Source organism: Uloborus diversus, chromosome 1 (assembly GCF_026930045.1).
Source record: "Uloborus diversus isolate 005 chromosome 1, Udiv.v.3.1, whole genome shotgun sequence".
NCBI lineage: Eukaryota > Metazoa > Arthropoda > Arachnida > Araneae > Uloboridae > Uloborus > Uloborus diversus.
The window spans coordinates 26,712,594-26,731,453 of NC_072731.1; the positions used below are offsets into that span (position 1 = coordinate 26,712,594).

Sequence of the window (18,860 nt, forward strand, 5' to 3'; positions counted from 1 at the left end):
ATTCTCAATTCAACACGCTCTCGTGATTTCTAATAATCGTTGTTTTTTGGGGGAGGGGAGGGGAGGGGACAAATCTATTACACATGTACATAAACAAAAGATTGCACGCACGGAAAAATCAACTTTTATTTCAAAACACACTTTCACCCTCCCTATCATTAGTGAGAACAGAACATTTGTTTATTTCCGAAGACTCAAGCTAAAAGAAAATTTTATTCTTTAATTTTTCCTTATTCAGAGCTTTTTCTTTTTTTTCCTCAGGCTAAAAGAAAACTTTATTCTTTATGTTTTCCTTATTCAGAGGGGTTTTTTTTTCTCCCTTTTTCTTCCTTTCTATTTTTTTTTCTTTTTCCTTCTTTTTTTTCTTTATTTTTTCTTTACGTCGATGTCTCCTAGCCTCCCCCCCCAAAGCCCGGGGGGGGGCCCCTAGTTTCCGACTAGGCTGACATGGCCTCTCGTCGGGCCTGCCCCCCCCCCTGGAAAAATTCGAAATGACGGGTCTGGTTGAGAACCCTTGTTTAGCAATCTTCGCGACAAGTGGCAGTCCGAAGCGCAATCGGCAAACCCTTTTCCGACTTTGGCGACGGGAGCGAGACGCGTTGGCGACGGGCATCGGAAAACGGAAGGACGAATCCTCTGCCGCAGCGAAACAGAGTCAGTGGGCGATTGTCGTCGGCCGAACAAGATGGCAGACGATACGACCGAAGTTCCAACTCTTGGCTACTTCCAACTGGGCCGCGTTCGAAAAGGGGCGCTAAAAAAGAAGAATGTGTCGGTGATCAAGAACCACAAATTCATCCCCAGGTTCTTCAAGCAACCGACCTTCTGTTCCCACTGCAAAGATTTCATCTGGTGAGTTTTGGAATTTTCAAATGCGGCGATCTCTGCATGTTTGTGTTGTGTGTGTTATAACTGCGAGCGCAGGAAATCTCGGTAGTGCTTTTGCCTTGTTTTTTTTCTTGTCACTGCTGCTGCTGCATTCGCTCGCGCGAACGAGACGCGATAAATACAGCATCCTGAATTAAAGGAACAGTTTCTTCTTCTTTTTTTTTGCATAAATGATTTCCGGAAAAAGTAAATATAGGGTTGAATATTTTTGTTGATCTGCATGAATGTGGCATTTGACGTCTGCGTTTTGTGTTATAATTCTCCGATCTTAAGATTGCAGATTTATTTTAGTAGCAAAATAGTTTTTGTACTCGAAATAGTGAAATGGTTAAAAATTATCTCATATTGTCAGAAATAAATATTTTTTATATATATATATAATATCGATGTAAAAAGGAATTAACAAAACGCATATCCTATGATTTGATATTTTTTGGTGCTTGATCCATTTACTTTCCGTTTTAAACTAGTGTTTTATCTTACAAATGAAAAAAAAAAATCTAATTTTCAGTTATACGAAAAGTAAGTACAAAAGAAACAAAATATATCAAAAAATAATGTTTACTTGAATGCTGTGTATACTACTTTCATATGTGAATATCAAATGTGGCCATTGGTTTTCTGCCGTATTGTCAAACCTATAGCATTATATTATCGCAATCTAATGCTTTCTGTTATGATCCCACCTTCCTCCTAAGAAAAAGATTGTTATGACCAACCCCTCCCCCAGGAGAAAACTCCGGCTTCTGTAGTGAATATGAGTAAAATGATATTGCAAAGCATTTATATACGTATGCATAGCTTATAAATGATTTTGGCATTGCCAGACATTTAAATCGCCAATGTTTTCGGCAGTTAAAATGTCTGATTTTCAATATCATATTGCTAATTTTATGTCAAATTTGTATGCTATACGTTTTTTATATTTGATCTATAAAACTTGTCGAAAACCCGAACATCAACAATTTAAACGTTAACGGCCGGAAACTATAAGTCCGAATGTCATATGTCCGAAACGTCAAAAATCCGAAAGCGCTCCCATGAATATTTACCACATAGTTATTTTTGTTCAGTAAATAAGGAGGGTTAATTTTTTGTCAAAATATGTAAACATATTGCAGCGTTATGTGGTGTACATACATATTGTATAACCAATTTATTTGATTAACTGGCATATTATTTTTATACACGGTATTTTTTTTTCTTTCAAAAATCCGAATAATTCGAAGTACTTATGATCCCAATTATTTCAATTTTTTGACTATACCGTAAATTTTTTTTTTATAATTGTTTTTATTTAAATAGGTATTTTTTCTTTGCAGCGTTATGAGGAGAAAAAAAAACCCGAATGCTTTTTTATACAGCTTTGAGTAGGGAAAGAAAAGAAGATTTATTACCCTCCTCAGTTACGTTACATTTATTTTTGGTTATTTGTTGAGACTTTTCGAACATAAACATGATATTATTTATCAGATATAACTTGAAAAATACTGCATGCATTTCTGACATCAAATCAATGTTAATGTTTGATTAAACCAAGATATCTTAAATATTTCCGAATTGACGTTTAAGTCACGCAAAAAGGTTGTTGGACTGACCAATCATGCTTCCCTTTAACTCCAAATTGCAAGTGCAAATCCGACCTCACGTAACGTTTTGTGTTGAACTTTGACTAAATAGGTTGAGAGATACGATATCGATTTCTCACCATCGATGTTTTTACTATCCATGTGCTGTAGTCGGTGTTTATTTAGCATCGGTGTTTTGTGCACAGTGTTTCACGACATTATTTATGTTTGATTTTCGAAAAAATGAGTCATAATCAAAAAAAAAGATTTTTACTGGTGAGAATTCATTTATCATTGAAATTACATTATGAAATCACTTTTCTGAACGATTTTTTGTAGCAGTGGGGGAAAATTCAAATTGAGTGGAAGTTAAATTTTAGTTTTTGCTGACTATGACTACCAATAAGTGGCGGCGATTCGGGGGGGGGGGGCGCCCTCTCCCCACTTTTATGGTTCATTTATTTATTTCATTTTCCAATATAGAAACAAAAACTAATAATTATAAAAAAAAAAGCACAAATGTCAAAATTTTCAGAACATAATTATATTTGTTTTACTTTGTATACCTGTTTACGAAAGATCATTTAGCACAAGCAGTTTGTGTGTTCATTGTTTAGATATTATTAAATCAATTGTTTTACTTTAACGAGTCATATTTGTTTAATGAAATCATTACCAAGTGTTTTTGACATCTCAAAATACTTTGGGATAAATAACGTAAGTCTAATTCGTGCCTCAGTGTTTCTTCAATGAAAGTAATTGCGTACATAATTCATCAAAATCTTAAGTAAAGCGTAAGTTAAGGCAAAACCAGCTCTAGCAAAATTTTGTCCATTTTTTTGAGCAATCGCGATTGCTTATTGCTTTCATTTGACTGTTTTTGTCGTCCTATCATTTTATTTTCCCACCACCACCCTCCGCACCATCACCGTCGACCGGCTCCTCACGATGCTGCTCCTATAGCGAAAGCCGTCTCTAGGTTGCATCCATGTCCTACACACACATACACTCACAAACACATACACCTACACACATACACCTACACACACACATACACCTACACACATACACATACACACACATACATACAGACACCTTCACATACACACACAAAAACATACACATACATTCATACAACTACCCACACATTCATGCCTGCACACAGACACAAACACATATGCCTACACACACATACACATACCCCCCACACACACATTCATACACACAACTACCCTCACACTTATGCCAGCACACAGACACAAACGCACATGCCTACACACACACACATACCTCTTACACACAAATACACATACCCCCACACACAAACACACACGCCTACATGCACACACTTGTGATTGCGAAAAACATAATTTGAGTTCAAAATGTCAAAATTCAAATTAATTTTTCCTTTTTTTTTCTTTTCTTTTTTCATTTTTCTGTGTCACGTAATGTTAAAAACACATAATTCGCAATTGAAATCCTATCGCGAAGGCGAGAAAGGTGGTGATTGATAGCAATGGCGCCCATATAGGGGGGCAAGGGGGGACTCAAACCCCCCCTTAGAAATGAGAATTTCCTTGCTCCTAGTGCGTTTTCCTTTGCAAAAATGTATAAAAATTTATTTTCCAGACATTAATGTATAAATTATTAAAAATGTAAAAATTTAATATCTCTAATCTGTAGTGAAATCTGTTTCCACAGGGAAAATATTCTGCTAAACCACGGGGGAAAATTTAGAGCCCCCCTTAAAATTTTGCATATGGGCGCCTTTGATTGATAGTCAGGTTTGCTATGACTGCAGTGGCGGAATGGTATTCAGTCTCATTGACAGCGATTTTCGTGATATATGAATTGAATCCTTTTTTGTGCATTTATATTTGAATGCAGGCATAAATAATTTATAGATTTCTGCTCTAAAGAAAATGGCCAGTACAGCCAGGTCCGGATCTATAAAGTTTGGACCCCCATGGCAAAAAATCATAAGGCCCTAACTGTCTACTGTATTTCTATGCCACTAAGGGCTGCGGGCCCTTTTAGTGGCGTGCCCCCCCCCCCCCCCTGCGCTGCAGGGTCTGCGGGTACGTAGATCCGGGCCTGTGTATAGCGATTCTAAACTGGTAGTATGGCTGACTGGCACCAGGCCACAGAAAAATGTGACCAATCCATACAGATTTTTGACCGTCCACATTAAAAATAAAATTCTTTACTCAAAAAAGAAAACAGAAAACACCATAATGATAATAATTTTCTGTACGACATCTATTGCGTGAGTTATGTGATTAATTTTCGTAGGTTTCTATGATTTTTCAACAATGTTTATTACTTATATATAGTATAATTATTACAACAAGTACTTATCTTATTCTTAATATTTAAATACTTTTGTAAGTTCTTTAGCACCAAGTCACGTTTTATTTACACTTTTATTGATTCATTTATTTTTATTTTGTAAAGAAGAGAGGAAAACGCTCAGCCGGTTGGAAAAAAAAGTTTTACTTGTGTTTGACCGTCTTCGATGCGAAAGATTTTTTTTTTCATTTGCGGAAAGAAAAAAGGGAAAAAACCTCACTGGCCTGTAAAACAAATTCTTACGTTTGGAACATCAAATTCAGTGACATTTGGTATTAACTCTTCCAAAACTATAGAAACAGGTTACCCTTTGTTTTGCTAGAATATTCAGTTGAAATGAAGAAAACATGAGATTTGAGTTTTGTTAGATAAAATTTAGTCAGTTATATTTGGCCTAAAATAAAGTGGAGCCTAAAATGAAAATAATTAAAGAATTTACTACTTGGGCTTTACATAATTTTATAATTATTTTTTGCGAATTATAGGCGCCCCGATAGAAGGTCACGGTAGGACACTGTTCCTTATTCGGCACATTTTGTCTGACGATTCGGCAAATAAGCTAATACATAGCCGGGGCTTTTTTCCATGACCATAATAGATGTAGGTATGGGCGATGTGTGCGTGTTCGTATTTTTTTCTTTACTGAAAATAAAACTGAAAGTCTCTCCGTCTGTCAGGATCTCTGTCCGAATCTCTGTGACGTGCATAGCGCCTAAACCGTTCGGCCGATTTTCATGAAATTTGGTACAAAGTTAGTTTGTAGCATGGGGGTGTGCACCTCGAAGCGATTTTCAAAAATTCGATGTGGTTCTTTTTCTATTCCAATTTTAAGAACAAAATTATCATAAGATGGACGGGTAAATTACGAAATTATCATAACGTGGAACCGTAACATGGGCACAATCCAATTGGCGAGATACGAAATTATCATAATGTAGAACCGTAACATGGGTACAAGCCAATTGGCGAGAAAATTCACCGTACATTATTTGTAAATATACAGGCGAACCAAAAGATCATTTAATTTTTTCTATTACGGGCAAAGCCGTGCGGGTACTACTAGTTAAAAATATAAAGATAATGGTATTACTGCAAAAGTAGCATCTCCAGTTTATATTCAATAAAAATTGAAGTTTCATTCGGCAATTTGAGAATTTTCCCTATTCCAAAAATTTAAGCTCTGTTGCTCTCTTGGCGCAAACGGATCAGAATGGCTAAGACTTTGTGAAAGATCTGTTGCCATTTTTGTCTCGAATATGAGCAAATAAAATTCTGGGTTTTGTTTTAAAGGCTTCTCCTGTAATCGGAGGATTTAAAATGTTTACTTTTTGGTTATTTTTCCGAAATCTGCCGCAAAATTTTACTGATTTTTTTTTTATTTTTTCAAGCTTGGTTGTTGAACACGCGTCACTTGATATAACTTTTATTTTCGAGGTGGATCGTGCAAAGCCAGGTGACGTAGCTAGTATTCAATAAACTTCGTGAGAAGAAGTGACATCAAAAAATATTATATTTTGACGCCTGAAAAATCTTTGTAATCCTCATATATACAGAGTATTCCGTTTTAACCTTCAAGACCTCTATTTTTGCATCCTAGTCCTAGGTGCATACTTCCAATTGCAAAAATGTCCAAATTCAGATGCACAGTTAAAGATGCTGAAAATTTAAAATTAAAAAAAAAAGAGTAAAAAAAATACAAAATTTAACTTTTTATGCGAACCCCAGGTCCCCTAACTTATATTTAGGGAAATAATCCCCATTGAAAAACAATTCCAACACAAAAAGTTAGAAGTTAGTGCGACTAATATTCACCGAGATATGAAACGCAACGTTTTGTGACTTACACGATTTTACACTCGCCGTCACTAACACCTTTTGAGGGAAAGTACAGCAGTTAAAAGTGTTTAAAAGTATATGTGTGTAGAGTGTGGTTTTTCAAATTGTTCGAAGTTTTGCAATGAGTTTTTGAGTATCATGGCATAACATTTGTATGAATTTTTGAATAGCAATGAAAAATATAAATACGTTTTTTTTACTTTGAAAATCATTCGTTCTTCTGAAAGGGTGATAAGTTCCAATCTTATCATGTATGGTCCCTTAAAATTTTTGAACTGGAATATCTCCTTGAGGTTTGGTGGCACAAATGTTAAGTTTTTTGCGTCAGTAATAGTTTTTAATGGAGATTATTTCTCTAAATATGAGTTAGGGGACCTAAGGCCAGTATAATAATTTTAATTTTGTATTTTTTGTCTCATTTTTAGTTTTGCTTTAAACTTTCAATACTTTAACTCCGCATCTGATTTTGAACATTTTTGCACTGGGAAGTATATGCATCTAGGTCTAAAGTTGCAAAAATAGAGGCCTCGCAGGTTAAAACAGAACACCCGTATAATAGCGAATGATCGAGTGACGCTCCTGACGTCATCAACAATGAAACTCGCGCCACGACATGATAATTTGATAACATTTTTTGTTAACATTTGACATGGCAGGATAATGCTTTAATTTGACAAGGCTGAACTGCATCCGGTAACTTAACTGTATTACTGGTAAGACAGTGTCATTTCAGGGGAATGAAGAACCGAAAAAGTGGTCAACAATAAACGCTATTTACTGGAGTTAAGGGTCAATCCACACGAGTTACGGTTAAAATTTCAACTATCGAAATATCACCAAACAGACAATTGCTTCGTTAAAATGTAGAAGAGTAGAAGCAATTTTCACCCGTCAGACCTTGACGGACGACTTTCTAGTCAATTAATAAAGACATCCGCTGTCAAATAAAACCCTTTCCCTTGAAAACCTTTTTCAATTAATGTGTGTATACACAGTGACATTTGTAGCATGAATGTCCGCGTCCACATGGGTGATAATTTGTAGTGTCGCTCGGGAGGAGCGACACTATAGAAAAAAGTGCAGCGGGGGGGGGGGGGGTCGCCTAAGAAACTTTTCACATTTTTTTCTGTTAACATGACGTTCATAAAGTTTTCAGTTGAAGGGTCTGTTCTATTTTTGCTCCGAGTCCTTAACCCTGACAAGGCTTCGGAATAAGAGTCGGAGTCGGACTGATTTTTGGGTAATAAAGGTGAAGTCGGAGTCGGGAGCCGGTCATTTTCCGTCCGTAAAAAAATTTTCACATTTTTTTTTCTGTAAACATGACGTTCATAAAGTTTTTAGTTGAAGGTCTGTTTTATTTTTGCTCCGAGTCCTTAACCTTGACATGGCTTCGGAATAAGAGTCAGAGTCGGACTGATGTTTGGGTAATAAAGATGAAGTCGGAGTGGGGAGCCGGTCATTTTCCGTCCGATTCGGTAGCTCTGGTTGAAAACGGAAGGAAATGGTTCGACAGCAATTCGTAGAAAGTGTAGGGAGTAAGACACTGAAAACAACCTTAAGCAATCCAGTTTTGTGGAATTCCCCTATGGTTACAAATGCTCTGCTTCGCAACATGATTGCCATTTGAAGTGCAAGTACCTTCACGTCAGGAAATTTACGGAGAGGGCATTTTGAAATAACAGGGCTCGGTCTTTATCTATGATGAAACACATTTTCCAACCTGAAGTCCTGGGCATCGAATTTTCATGTGGACACTTTGAACAAGTCGTCTGTTTTGTACAAGTTTCATTAGAAATAATTCAAAGATGTCTCCTCATTCTTTGTATGAGATCCAGGGCCGTATCCAGAGGAAGGGGAGGGGATCGGACTGGCCCGCTCCCCCCCTCCGAAACCCGAAATGTTTTGTACCGTAAAACAGAAGTTTTTTTTTTTTTTAATTTCTAATGTCAGAGAAAGAAAATAACAATTTTTTTTATATTCTTAACTTAGTAACTATTAAACGAGTGAAAACTTGAAGAAATACAGAAAAAGCAATTCTAGATCTCATTAGCTGCAAAGCATACTTGAAATTTAGACCCTTAATTAGGACTTCCTGCTCTCTTTCCCAATTCAATTCAGGGCCGTCCAGGGCCAAGACAGGCCCCTTGTCAGTTTGGTAGACTTGCCCTTCTCCTGGGGCGTGCAAAGAAATTTTGGGGTCCGTCACAAATGACTTTTTCGGCCCCCTCTATATTGTTTACCCCTATTTTCACCCCTAGTTTTAAAAATATTGGGTTCTCTTCAAGCTCGAGCCCGGGCCAACAGGTGTCCCTTCTCCCCCCCTGTGCATACCACTGCCCTCCTCCCCCTAAAACTCTTATAAAGCTTACACTGCACCGATTTTGAGCCGGGGTCTCCCCAAGGGCCGAGCCCCTAGTTTCCGATTAGGCTAGTATTTGGTTACCAAAATGTGCCAAATTCAGCTCCTTGATACATCCTGAGTAAAAAATGCAAAAAACATGGTTCTCGCATTTTTGTAGCATATTTTTCAAGATAAAGTTTTGTAACTGATATGTTCCATGTCTTGCCATTTATTTAATACCGAATTCAGTATTTTGGAAGTTCTTTTGTTACTGCTTGTTTTTATTTTACTTCTACTGCATACTGTTAATATCTTAAGCTTGAAAAAAAAAAAAAAAAAAAAAAAAAACTCTTACTCTGCTCTATTTTATTTTCTACACTACTTGTGATCGAAAAAAAAAATGTTTGTTTTGAGAAATATTTCGTTAGGGGAGACCGGGGTAGTAAGAGACGCAGTCGAAAAATCACGAAAATTATGCATAGACAATTTTACAATTTTAAAAATATCTAATATAAACTTCCATGTGTATACCTTACTGCAATACACTTATTTAAAAGTTTATAACATGTTTTGATTTTTTTTCATACAATGAAAAAAACCTTCACTTTGAACTTACCTTAAAAGTTCGTGACTTTTTTAAACGTTTTTATTTTTTTTTTATTTTGTAGGTGAGTTGTTTGGGAGTTATTAATGTGTAAACTTCTGACCAAGACTATGAGTATTGATGTACTATTTTTTGAAATCCTGAATGGCTTCTTTATTTACAGGTTGTGGGCCAGTCTCTTATTACCCCATTTTTATTTTTTGTGGGGGTAATAAGAGACATGTGTCTCTTATTACTCCATACTAACAAATTTGTTTGTTTTAGGTAAAATACAATGAGTTTGATGGTTAGTTTAAATTAAGAAAATTCATAAAATAGTTCTTTTTCAACGTAGCCTAAATCTAAAATCAGCTTTACTCATCAGAGTAGACCATATTTAGGTGTTGTAAATGTATGATTTCATGGGGCGTAAAATGTCTGTAAGTCACTACTACTTCAATAGATAATAAATAGCCTAAGTTCATTTATACTTAGGGACTAGAAAAAATACCTAATATAACTTGTACTCGTTAAAGACGTTTTTTTTACATATTTTTGACTATACCTTAGAAAACTTTTAAAATATTTGATGGCCACCTAAAAAAATTTATTGATATTTTTGGTCAATCCCTTCTTTATGTAAATCATTTAGAACTATCATTAAGTCTAATAATATATTATTTAGGACTTAGTATTACAAGAAATGAATTTCCCAAACGCATTTGTAAACATTAATTTTTGAGAAAAAATATTTTTTTAACGGATGAAAATATCAAAAATTATAAATATTGGCGGATTCAGAATTCTTTCAAGATGGTTCTCATTACACCACATGATTTTACCTTGCTATATGTGGAGAGTTGCAGCCTTAGTCTCTTACTACCCTACATGGGGTTATTGAAGACAAGAATTTATTGAAATTTTTAAACATTTTTTAACTAAAATATTTAAGTTAAATAATCACCTAAAAAATCAAGAAGAGTCCATTTAATTCAGTTCATATGAGGTATTTGTTTCAAGTTATTTGGAATATTAGTATAAATTTTATTTTATTTATTTATTTAATTTTTTTTTTTTTTTTGTTTCTTATTACCCCTTTTGTCTCTTATTGCCGGAGCCTCCCGTACATTTATTTTTAATTTAAAACGGGTGCGTCTTACAAAGTTGTAATCATTTTGTAAAACTGTGCAATCAACTTCTGAAAAGTGCAAATAAAGCGCTTTAAATGATTTCAACTGTTCTAGAGTCTTTGAAAATTATTTAAGTTTTTGAAATTCTTCGAAAAGTTCTTCAATTTTGTCTCGTGTTAAGAAAATCAAGTATGAATTGTCCAAATGGCCAGAATATTACTCTTTCGTTCTTATTTTCTGAATCTCCACACCATTTCTTTTAAACCATTTTGTAGAACTTTTATACTGTAGGGCATTTGATGAAAAGGGGGGGGAGGGGGTGTTGAGGAAGTGATCAAAAACAAACTACACTAAAAGCCGATATTGAGCAAATGACGATGTGTTTCTCTTTTCTCCCTCTCTCTCTCGTTTTTCCTCTCTGTCCATTAATGTCAACGATTTGTCGAGCAAGCAATTTTTATTTTGATTCATCTTTATTTGCAAAAGAATGCGTAGCTATTAAAAGATTTTGTTTCCCTATTTTTCTTCATATTTTTGTAGTCAGAATTACCCCATATAAAAGGGATCAAAATACAGATTTTTATATCTATTTTTCAAAAAACTTCCCCCCCCCCAAAAAAATCCCTTCCCCCCTTTTTCTTTTGTAAAAGCCAAGGTTTCCAGACCTGTTGGTCATGAACCCTTAGAGACGTTTTTTTTTTAATGGAACCGCCTCAAATATTTCTAATTACATTGCTTTAGCATTTCGTTAATGTCCTAGATAATATTGCAATCAATTTTCGTAGTTTTAATGGGAATGGTTCAATTTTTGTGCAAGAAATTTTGTGTAAGATTCGTTTTCGCAACATGGTTTTTTAATCATTTCTATTCTGTAGCCATGAGACTACTATCTTACTCTTTGATTTCTTTTTGAATTATTACATGCAACACGCTTAATGCAAGAAATTTTCAATTTACCGATCCGCTGTTATTGATCAATTTGATCCCGGATAATGGAATATTTTTTAGTGGCAAATTGGCTATTCCATTCGGGGTTTCCCGGTGAAAATTCAGGAAAATAGCCTAACGGCTTTGTGAAAGTAGCCAAAAATATCCTACCTGTACGAAAAAACGCTCTCAGTTCTAGATATTTTGGAAATCTTTAAATACACAGGGTGTCCGAAAAGTTCTTGACACATTTCTTTCCTTTTTTTAATCATAGAAAAGCAACAAATCTTCTTATGAATCTGCGGTTGGCGCCATAATACTTCACAAGTTTAAAACTGTTTTATGACATCTTTAAAAAAAATACTCCCCTTCCCTCCTTTGTCTCAAAGTGTCATACTTCACCTTGCCTCTTCCCCATCCCTTATCACGTGTTATGCTGTATTTCATAAACATTTTATCATAAAAAAAAGAGTAATGTCACACTTCTTGGGACACTCCTCCTTGTCACAACTACCCCCTCAAAGTGTGACGTCATTTATGGACAGCCCCTAGTGACTGAAAAAGAAACCCCTCTTTCGGTCATCTTGCCCGTAGTTGTTGTTGCTATCGACAAATTTCAAAGTATTAAACCGATGCCACCGAATGTTAGTAATGTGTCAGAGAAAATAACTACGTGAAAAGAATATCAATGACTGAAGAGAGTAGACATGGAAACGGAGCGTGCTCAATCGATTGGAGCAAATAAAATGCATGCAGCGATAAAGATGGAACGAAAACACCATCGATGATGGAGGAATAGTCAACACGGGAAGACAAATATAATCAAAAGCGTTTAAGGTCTCTAATCGATGGGAGCAGATATGCTCGCTCGAGGAAAGGTACGGACGAGAAAATTGTGTTTGTCGACGCTGAAATATGAAAGGTTTAGCGCGGAGGAATATTATGTTCCAGGCCGAAAAGAATCATCTTGCAAGTTTTGAACTTCACAAATAAGGAATTGACATTTCGGGTCATTTCCGATTCGAGATGGTGCCTAAAAGTATTGCTAAGGCGTATCATTTTTTTTTAAACCAAATTACTCTCATATGACTTCTTGTTTTTTTGAAAAAGAGAATTATTTTCGCGAAATTTAATGCATTTTGCGCGAAAAGTAGATATATTATTGTAAAACCATTGGTAGCAAAATATTTTGTTGAATAAAAAAGTTTAATGTGTTAAAATAAAACAATTGATTTGAAGCTTCTAACTAGCCAAAATCGTGGTTTTCACGTTAGACATTAGTCCTGAAATTTCGGCACTCGATAATTCGGACGAGTCCCGAAAAGCTCGGCCTCACCCTAGCATGGAGAAAAAAATCCCTCACGCAGACCTCAGCTGCTTGTAAAACCCGTTCCCGATGACCCGGCATTTTCGCTAATTTGACCACTTTATGGCCCACACTGAGCCGAGTTTTCGGGAATCTGCTATAATGTATTTATAACCAGTTAAACTTTCAAAATTTAAAATTAGCAACATTTTTAACGGATTCTTGGCATTTTAGATAGGTATTCCACTTGACTAAGCAGTGCTTTCCCGCCTTCTGGCCCACATCCAGCGGGAAGCATGATGAAAAAAAAAAAAACTATTATGTGCATAATGCGTAAAATCATTGAAAGCTGTGTTAACTCCTCCAATGTAAGAGATTCTTCGTCTCATTCCGTTTTAATAATTAATCCATTCGCTTAACTACAGTGAAATAGAAGTGGCATTTCAGGTAATTTGACCTTTAAATAGACAGTTGAGCAAATCATAAGTTCATTTTCAGAAATAATAGGATTTTTAGAAACTAACATTTGATTCATGGCATTAAAGATATTTTTATTGATATTTGTAAGTATTGAAAAAAAAAAAGCTAAGAGAACGTATCCCGTTCTTTATTTGGGGGAGGGGGTGAGGAATTCTGAAAAATGGTGCAGGGCACCCGAGGAAATGAACATGTCTAATCAGTGCGCAGAATTCTAATTTTTTAGTTTTTTTTTTTAAATTAAAATTGTGTGGAAAGGAAGTTGCTGTTGGCTGATGCATCAAAGAAAGCACGTTTGAAAGCTAATTTTCTAAATAATAATAATAATTACGAATTGTTAATTCACTGGTCAGATTTCCCTAAATGGGAACAAAAGTTAGCTTTTTGTGGCGTAGTTACATTAAATACAATCCAAAGTAAATACATTTTAATATCCTCCATAACGGTTTCTCATAAGCTTTTGTTTTAAAAAATTGTTGTCTCTAATTTTTTTTACTAAGAAAATTGTCGCTTTCTGCTATTCTGCTATCTCAAATTTGTTTTGACACATCACACAATTAAAAACATCTTGAAGGGACGAGGAGGATATTGATTTCAGCTACACTTTTCTCTTTAGAAATAGGTAAAATGGAAAATTATTATAAATATGGTACTTTTCCTCTAGAAGTTATTGAGGATACTATCTCACCATCTTACGAAAAGTTAATGAAGATACTATCTTACCAACTCATGAACATGCATAAAATAGATATCTCAAGTGACGTAAAGCGCATTATCTGCGGAAATCCTATTCCATTCAGAGATTAACATCTTTGATGAGTTGTGACTGGCTTGATGTCAACAAAAGCTTTTTCTACAGGAAGAAAGGTTTCCCTTATCTTGCACGTAATTACGTCGTAAAATAAAAAGAATGTTTCTGAGCTGAAAAAGAAACCTTAAAGAAATTTAATGCACATGTTGGTTTCATGTTTTCGCTTACATTTACAGGATATTATAACTGTCTTTCAGTACGATTGTAGCAATAAACAATTTGCTGCAGCGAAGACGTGAGAACTAACCCAGTTTCTATTAAGAAAATCTATCTTGAATACTTTCTCGGACACAGAAAATTTTGGGATTAATATTCTGCATATTTTTTGAATTTTTTAGAAAGAATATTTTATAGTTTTCTTAGCATTTCTATTTTTATTCACGGCAGTATGTTACGGAAATATGGTAATAGTTTCACGTAAAATATATGATTTTTTCCTCTTTTTGCATAACCGCAAATTTCCATTTCAACAAATTAGAGCTATCATGTTAAAATTCGATAGTACTGTCGTTGATAAAAATAATTACATCCGATATCCGAAATGTATCGATTAATCAGCAGGGCTATCGATAGCTTATCGCTTCTGGATACCTAACATTGATTGCAAAATGGAGTAACGTTTTCTTTTCAGAAATAATAAAAGAAAAAAAAATCATTCTGCTTCGAAGACTCTGCTCCGCTTGATCCCAGTTGGATCAACTATACACTCGAAATGAAGATTGAATTAATTCAGAAAGCGTTTCAGCCTTTGGCTAGTCGTTCAAAAGACACGGCAACACCTAAAAATAAAAGGTCTTTTAATGAACTTCTCAGCAAGCGTTTAATTTGACGCATGACTGTTTAAACACAAAGTGAAGAACGCATTTAATTATCTACTTCCTTTTGCACGTGCTGTAAAAATAGCCAACGAGTTTTTTACGAACAAGGACAATAGTCAATATTACTATCGTGTTGGCATGATTAGGTCACATAGAAAAGTTGTTTTTGTCTCTAGTGAATGGAAATAAGAGTTTTGGCGACTGATAAAATTTACGTTTTACTTTTAATTTGAATGCAAATGCGGATTATGTATGTCGAGTCCCCGGTTACGCAAGGGATGCGTTCCAAGACCCCTCGCGTAAGTCGAAATTTCACGTTTTGGAAAAGGGTATGAAAGCGACGTTTTGATAAACATAAAGACACTTAAGACGCTTGTAAACACCCTTTAGACTGCTTCAAACCATTCCTTAAGTATATAAGAATGGTTTCTACATTAAGAACTTAACTTATGCTGCATTAAAAAAAACCTACGTTATTCATTATAAAATACTGTTAGGAAGTACAAAATGAATGATCAATAGGAGGGAGAGACAAAGTGCAGTACTGCATGTACAGTGTGCAATAATTATTATAACTAGGAAATGTCATACTATTACACTACTCTGCAGTGGATAAAGTAATAATAATTACAATAACTAAAAAACTGAAGATGATGATGGTTGGTACTGTGAAACTCATCCGATCGATGTTGTTCTGCATATCGAGGTTCTTCACTTTTTCTCTCTTTTAAGGAACTTTCTCTTCCCTAGCTTAAGCTGACACAGCACGCTTAGGAATGTTTACTATGTTAAATTAACTTTCATATTTAGAGTGGAAAATACGGAGTAGTGTTATTAGTATCCACTATTAAAGTGATGATTTGACTAGTACTGTGTGGGAACTTTCGCATTTCAGTGATGCTAAAGGGAGGAAATCCTTTCACGAAACTGGTGCATTTTTATTTCTAACCCCCTTCCCTTACAGGGAGCCATAGCACGCCAAAGAAGTACGGGGAGATATCCCGTATCTCATGGCGATCAAGGTTCACACATTAAGGGGTAAACTCCCAGCTGGACTGACGCCCAGCACGGGGACCTTCCCCGGCGCAATAAGCACCAAGACCGTCCGTGGTCCAGACGACTATCGACCGTCGCACCCAGCCGTGCGGGGGGCCCGCTACGCGGATACCCCCCGGGCGGTGGAACCTAAGGCTCACAGCTAAGTGGCGGGGTGTGTGCGGAGAAAAGTATTGATGATACTACGCGTAGCGATTCCTTAGCGAAAACGTTCATGTTCCGGGTGAGGAATTCACGTTAGCTCTAAAATTCGTTTCTCGAGAAAAACTCGCGTTATAGCCGTTTCGCGTAAGTCGAATCGCGTTGTAGCACGAGTCGACTGTACTCGAAAATCGCCCGTCATGGTGTGACGGGTGAAAATTGCTTCTACATTTGATCGAAGCAATTGTCTGTTTGGTGATGTTTTGATAGTTGAAATTTTAACGCTAACTCCAATGGATTAATCCTAAGCTCCAGTGGGTAGTGCTCATTGTTGACCACTTATTCGTTTCTTCATTCCCCTAAAATGACACAGTCTTACCAGTAAAACGGTTAAGTTACCGGATCCAGTTCAGTTTTGTCACAATAAAGCCTTTCCTTGCATGTCAAACATTACCAAAAAAATTATCAAATTGTCATGCCTCCATATTTTTTCTATTTCACCTCAGAAACATGAGAAAAAAAATTATTGCAATAAAATAACGGGAACCCGTGCCGACTTGAGATCAAAGTTGAACCTGAAATCCTGTACGGCGACTATCAGTGGAAAGATTGCTAACTGTATAATTCCTTACTACATCAATTTATTTAAAGCAGATATTTACAACAATATTACACTACAAGAAACATTACTTCACGTATTTTCGTTTCAATGTTTGCTTTTCGTAGTGAGGATAGATCTTCCGGTGCTCTTGAACGCAACGTAACACAAATTGTTTTTGTTCCTCATCACCTGTTAGCAAACCATGAAAGTTCTGCATCGTGCACGATATAAAGGAATAATTAATTAAACTAAATGAAATCAATTTACAAAACTTACAATTAACCATTCCTTCCTTTGATAATGTACCTTTTCTCATGAGTCAAGAACTCTTCTCTACGTAAATTTGTCGCCATTTTTTATTTTTTTCTTCTTCTACTTTCATCATCAAAAAGAGCTAAGACTGCTCTTACGACAGACAAATACCATAAATTTTGAATGAATTTTTGTAGAGCAGCTTTTGAGATAGTTGGATCCACATTTTCATACGCTTTCAAAGGTTTCAAAACGCACAAATCTTTGTGCTTAGACTGCCAAAATGCATTGAAGCCATGGTTTCACGAATATTGTCACTACAAACAAGCAAGCATGTAACAATACTTCATTTTAATTCGTATCTAATTTTAGTTGTGAACTAAATAGTAGTAGTTAAGCTAACCATCGAGCTTGGTGCATGGTGGTCTTATTTAAAATTTATCTTCTGTATCTCCACCTAAAAATATGATAGTTCTATCAACTCTCGATAGTCATCTCTGACAGTAACATTAGTAAGTTCAGCACGGTAAAAGCCAAGTAAGTTTTCAAGTTCGGATTCAGCTCGGAACAACTAGAAGCCTGTATAAAGCACTGCATTTTAGTGGGATCGTTGTTTTTCCACGATTCTCTGAGATTTTTGAAGAGTGGAATATCAGGGCTTGGTTGTGACTTGCTCATTTTTCTCTTCGAATACTGTCTTGAATACCAGTTCATATATATGATGGCGGCAAGCAAAGGAAAGCATTTCTCTATCAAATTTTTGCTCGAGAACAGCGCAAGCACCATTAAAACGAGTAATGGGAGCAGTAGTATCAAAACAGAGAATTTGAACTTAGTCTTCGAGATTCCAATCTAAAACTGCCTTCCAAACAGCTTGCGCCAGTTCTTTCCTGTAGATGATCCAGTTTAGGCACAGCAATTAGTTGTTCCTTACACCCATATGAAATAGCTATTTGTAAACGATCTTCTTTTAATTTTTGAGCACTCAAAGCAGGCAACAGTTTCCCATACCAATGTATAAAGTCACTGCATCTGATACCTCGTACTGAAAATCAATTTTTATTCTTTCCGTGGACTCCTTCCACTTTTCGGTTTGAATTGAAATTTTAATTATCGGAAATTTATCAATGTTACACCCAAGTGCGTCAATAGTTGCTTCAAGAATAAACACAGAATCTCGTGTACTTAACCGACACCTGTCCTATGCGGCAACTAACTTTGGAGTAATAAAATCGCTCGTCATTACATATTAACTTGTTCCAGGTTCTGATTTTCTTCTTCGAGGTTCTGATATACTTGTTCCAGGTTCTGGTTTACTTGTTCCCCCGGTAGCAGACACTGCGAGACGCGAGACGTGCGTCGCAGATTTTTCAGCGGTCTGCAGACAATTTTGCTAAAGAACAAAAAGAAAGAAAGAATAAATAAATGAAATTAAAAAAAGAAATACAACTTGGCATAGATCGTTTAGAGATCATTTTTTGACCGGAACGTCGATGGATGCTTTCAGCATATCAGCTAGAAACATAGTCGCCATATTTGGTCATTCACAAGATCAAGGTAGATAAGATGCTTAAGTGCCTAAGTTTTCAAAAACGAAGCAGAATTGGATGTTTTATTTAACAGCAGACTAATGAAAATAACTAAAATGTGCTGCAAATCGTTTAATTTTTATTTTTTAAAGTAATTTCTTTGAGAAATGAAAAGTTTTAGATTTAAAATTTCACCTTATCCTCATTGCTTTGGACGCAAAAGCGCTAAAAACTTTTCAACTAAAGT

The 18,860-nt window shown here is 35.6% G+C and overlaps 1 protein-coding gene across 2 annotated transcripts in view; it reads left to right on the plus strand.

The window, feature by feature from the left end:
• The first annotated feature begins 667 nt into the window (after positions 1–667).
• The window catches only part of LOC129228497 (protein kinase C, brain isozyme-like), a 240,001-nt gene continuing 221,808 nt past the window's right edge, over positions 668–18,860 (plus strand). For both annotated transcript variants that reach the window (XM_054863185.1, XM_054863179.1), the window contains exon 1: positions 668–852. In XM_054863185.1, the coding sequence (XP_054719160.1) occupies positions 686–852 (167 nt within the window). In that variant the 5' untranslated portion in view covers positions 668–685. The remainder of the gene's footprint in view (positions 853–18,860) is intronic.